The sequence below is a fragment of the Chaetura pelagica genome, unplaced genomic scaffold (genome assembly GCF_000747805.2).
Source record: "Chaetura pelagica isolate M959 unplaced genomic scaffold, ChaPel_1.0 scaffold356, whole genome shotgun sequence".
NCBI lineage: Eukaryota > Metazoa > Chordata > Aves > Apodiformes > Apodidae > Chaetura > Chaetura pelagica.
Window position 1 is genome coordinate 8,748,929 of NW_009953964.1, and position 4,698 is coordinate 8,753,626.

The 4,698-nt window shown below is 41.7% G+C and overlaps 1 protein-coding gene across 1 annotated transcript in view; it reads left to right on the top strand.

Annotated features, from left to right (window-relative positions):
• Nucleotides 1-1,865: 1,865 nt before the first annotated feature.
• Nucleotides 1,866-4,698, top strand: part of FAXDC2 (fatty acid hydroxylase domain containing 2) — an 8,370-nt gene continuing 5,537 nt past the window's right edge. Inside the window, exon 1 of the mRNA XM_010002012.1 lies at nt 1,866-1,913. Coding sequence (XP_010000314.1) covers nt 1,866-1,913 — 48 coding nt within the window. The remainder of the gene's footprint in view (nt 1,914-4,698) is intronic.

Sequence of the window (4,698 nt, forward strand, 5' to 3'; positions counted from 1 at the left end):
GCCTTCCAGCAGGCAGCTGAGATACCCCATTTATATCTTCCTAAGACCTAATGTTGTATACTACAAGGTCATAAGAGTAGAAAAATCTCTTTAACCACAAAAAACTGCAGGCAGCTGTATTGTCCCAGAGCAGTGATTTCACATTGCTGTTTTCAGCTCCCTACTGGGTGTTTGTAGAGCAGACAGAGAGGTGCACAGCAAAAGAGCAAGAGATAAGAGTTCTAACAAAGAAAGTTCTTATAAGATATTAGGAGGAGGGGGAAAAAAGTTACAGTGAAGCTGTGGAATCTCCCTCCATGCAGATACACACAACTCAACTGTTCAAGACTCCAGACAACCTGCTAGTAAAGCTGGAATGGAGCAAAGCTTCAAAAAGGAATGGACTATTCAAAGCTTAATGAATTTCAAGTCTTAGTCATGTTTTCCTGGAAACAGTGGGAACACCTGTGCTGAGAGGACATGTGTGACAAGATGGGCATATAGTTCCTGTTACGTAACATGAAAGGCATCATTGTGATCAGATGATCTGTCAGAAATACAAATAAGATCCATTTATCCTGTGGCAAGTTATTTATGCTGTTCTGTTCAGGCTAGCAGGCTATTATACTGTGAGGGTGGTGGAGCACTGGCACAGATTTCCCAGGGATGCTGTGGATGCCCCCTCCTGGAAGTGTTCAAGGGCAGGTTGGATGGGACAGTGAGCAACCTGGTCTAGTGTGAGGTGTCCCTGCCAATGCAGGGGGGTTGGAATTATCTTTATGGTCCCTTCCAACCCAAACTATTCTGTGATTCTATGATTGCTACTTACAAGTATTCTTCACCATGTATGTTGGAGTCCAACTATATTTTTTCCATAAGGTTGTGGTTGGCAAACTTGATGTACTGGAGTAAAAAGCCATACAGAAGATCGCTGACCACAGACTGTCTCTGTGAGCTCCTCACAGCAAGGAGCTCTAGATCTGGGAAAAGATGAGAAGCCCTATGACACTGTCAGTTCCTCAACACATCCTCATTTTAAGGAATAGCACCCCAGGGCATCTCACTACATCTTTTGGCCAAGGGAGATAAAGTTAACTTGTTTGATTTCTTTTTTAAGGCTGCTACCAAAAGTTGGCATCTCCTACAGGAGTACATCCAACCCTGTGTCAAAAGAAGTTTGACAGTGGGGTTGGGCTCATGGTTTCAAGTTTCAAATCACTTTTTGCCTGATGCCACTTAGCATCAGTTTCTTCCACTAAAGTAGGTAGTTTGGTGGACTGGCCCTGTCCTTTTCTTGCCTATGAATAAGCAGGAAGAAGTTGTCCAATTTTGCTATCTCATGCCCCCTTGACCCGCATGCTAATGGGTAACATAGGGAAACAGAGCTGGGAACATGTGTAAATAAACAGTTGCATTTGTAAGAATGTACCCGGAAAGCTCTCATTTCACAGCTAAAGTGTAACCTCTTGGCTAACACTGGGACTTCTTTTTGGCAGTGCATTCCTCCTTTCTGAAACTCCAAGGGTACTCCCAAGAGGCTTGCTACCATCAGAAAGGTAATAAAATATCATCTCTCTAATTAATAGTTTTCCACCTGTACCTCAGACAGGTGCTTTTCTACCTTCCTTGTGCTTCCCTTTGTTACCTTATTTAACAGTTTCCCAATGCTTGAATATTCTTCTAAGCATAAGAAGGAAAATGGATTAAATTCTGCAATCCTCAGTAATCTCTTCATATCATTAAAGACTGGGTGAAACCAAGAAAACCTTAAGAAATGTTTTCTTAGCTTTTGCTAATCATAATTTATTGAAGGGTGCAGCAATATAAAAACAGCTGTGCAATAATCTCTAGGACAGCCTCTTATTTCAGATGACCTCTTATTTCAGATGACAAGAGACACTGGATATTCCACCATGGCTGACCAGCAGAAGCAGGTAAAAGCTCACAGTCATCTTTTAGAGGCAGCATTATGCAGGTGCTTTGGAAGGCTGTATGTTTTGAACCATCTTCTAAGAAAAGTGTCAGACACATCCACGCTCTGACTGTTTTAGCACAACTAGCAGCTCAACTCTTATTGCTACAGCAACATTTTCCTAGCATTTTTTTCCTTTCAGTGGACTGCAGCTACAGCACCAAGTGGTGAAGGGTCTGTTATCTCTGCTTGCCTGGCAAGACACCACAGCACTCCCCTGTAGCCAGAAGCTGTGCCACCTGACTGGGCCCAGTCCTCAAAGTGGTCCTTCTAAACAATTTCCCCACTGCTGTGCCCCAGGCTCTTTACCTTTCCAGCAGAAACCCTATTCTGCACCTAAGGAATATGCCAACATGTACAAGTCCTTTAAGGACAAGATCTGCAGCAATCCATGGATCAGAGTTTGGAAACTACTGTGGCAAGGCAAAGAACAGGGTGTTAGCCCTTGGACTTGATAAACAAGATTATTTTTTTCAGTGTAAACTTCTCTGGTTCTACTCTTTGGTCTAACTAAACATTATGGCACTTGTAGGACATCAGAGCTTTTCTTTGGTGTGTTCTTTTTTCATCCCAGGATAAATAAGGAGTTATAGGATGTGATTCTGTTAAAAAGCTCTAATCTTTTTATAGCTTTGGCAACTTTTTTTTTTTTTTTCTTCCTAAGGAATATATATATATGGTGTTCAAGGGTCTGAAGATTAAGAAAGCCTTGTGTCAGCACACGAGGCATAACATGGATGCAACTGGAAGTAAAAAACTGCCAAGAGAGCAAGTCTCCATCATGCACTATCTGAAGCTGGAATAGATGACTGAGCCAGCCTTGCCTTTGTAGTTCAGTGCACCCAGTGATAACCCTGGCAACTGATTGCGTTGCTTCTGATATAAACATCTAGGGTTCACAAACATCAAGCTGTAGGGCAAGAGTCTTTTAAAGTACTTTCTCCCCAGTTGTTTGTTTTAATGAAAAAAGTTTCAGTGCTAATGTGCAAAGGTCTGTCCTGATACAGATAAATATTGCTAATAAGTCCTGGGCAATGTTGTATGTTTTATAGCTGTTACAGAATCTGAAAGAAGCTCTTCACACCAAAAGCTGTTTAGAAATGGTTCCTCTATATTGCATTACCCTAAACACACCTACCTTCACTATTTACTAGCAAGCTGTCTCTCTTGTTTGTCCTCTCTGACAGGAGACAAGCAGGACAACAACTATGAATCATGCTATTTTTACTCCAGTCTGTTTGTGCAGTACAACAACACAGTAAAAAAACAGGAAGGACAGATTACTGGACAAGACACTAGCTGGTTATTACACAGTATTACTTTAGAATTGCCTCGATTTATTCTTAAAACATTTATTCTGCAAATAAATATAATGCATATTCACTCAAGAAAACCCAAACTAAGATTGCTGAACTCCAGAACCTATTCCAACTTGGGCTACTCTAAAAGACAGTTAATTAGACATTTGTCATATATTTACTAAACAACTGGCTTTTGAACATGTAAATTCTCTAATATATTGAATAATGCTTTTTGAAATACTTATTCCTGGAATCCAAAGGTCTTACTGGTGATTTCCTGACTCTCTTGCAGTTGCTTTGTAGAGTAAAAATTCTTACTGTGATAACTCATGCAAACATCACAGCTTTCCTTATGCTGCACACAGGAGTGTTTCTTCAGCAGGTAACACTCCTGTGACTGACAGCAGGGATTTAGACAACTTTATCATTTAGTGGAGTAGCTCCTTGTTTATGTGAAGTTGTGTTCTATACAGATGGTACATGGTGCCTAGACAAGTTGTATCCTCAGTACTAGAGCTGAGTTGTACTTGTGATGGCCTAAAGGCACAGGAGAGTGAGTTATGCCAGGAATGGTGATATCCTGTATAAACCTCTGTTACACTGGGGGGAAAAAAAAAAGGCAAGCTTCTGGGCATGTGAGTCTGACTTCAGAACTGGTCTTCAAAGCAGAGCAAAGTTGAGAGGAGTGGTTCTGGATGCACTGGAGCTGTTAAGCAGGTCATCTGAGCACACCAGTTCTTGATGACTGCAAGGGGGAAAAAACATTGCATTCCAGGAAAGAGAAAATATGGAGTGAGGGAGGTGCTGAGATGGAGCACCATTCCTTTCCCCCATGTCTTCCTTTCCTAGTTATCCAGAAGACCCTTATATTATAGTCTTCCAGGTACTGAGAAGTGTGCCAAATTTAAAAAAATAAAAAAAAAATAAAAAAAAAGAAGAAAAAATCAACAGTCCTTTCTCTCCCTTTGGTTATTCCAGAGAAATTACTAGGTGGATAGATGATGGTAGAGCGGTAGATGTGGTTTATCTTGATTTCAGTAAAGCGTTTGACACCATCTCCCACAGCATCCTTGTAGATAAGTTGATCAGGTATGGGTTTGGTGATCAGGTAGTGAGGTGGATCAGGAACTGGTTGAAAGGAAGGAGTCAGATAGTTGTAGTGAATGGGGCAGAATCTGGTTGGAGGTGTGTGACTAGTGGAGTCCCACAGGGGTCGGTACTGGGACCGGTGTTGTTCAACATCTTTATCAACGACCTGGATGAGGGTATAGAATGTACCCTCAGCACGTTTGCTGATGACACTAAGCTGGAAGGAGTGGCTGACACACCAGAAGGCTGCGCTGCCATTCAGAGAGACTTAGACAGGCTGGAGAGTTGGGCAGGGAGAAACCTGATGAAGTTCAACAAGGGGAAGTGTAGAGTTTTGCATTTGGGGAAGAGAAACAC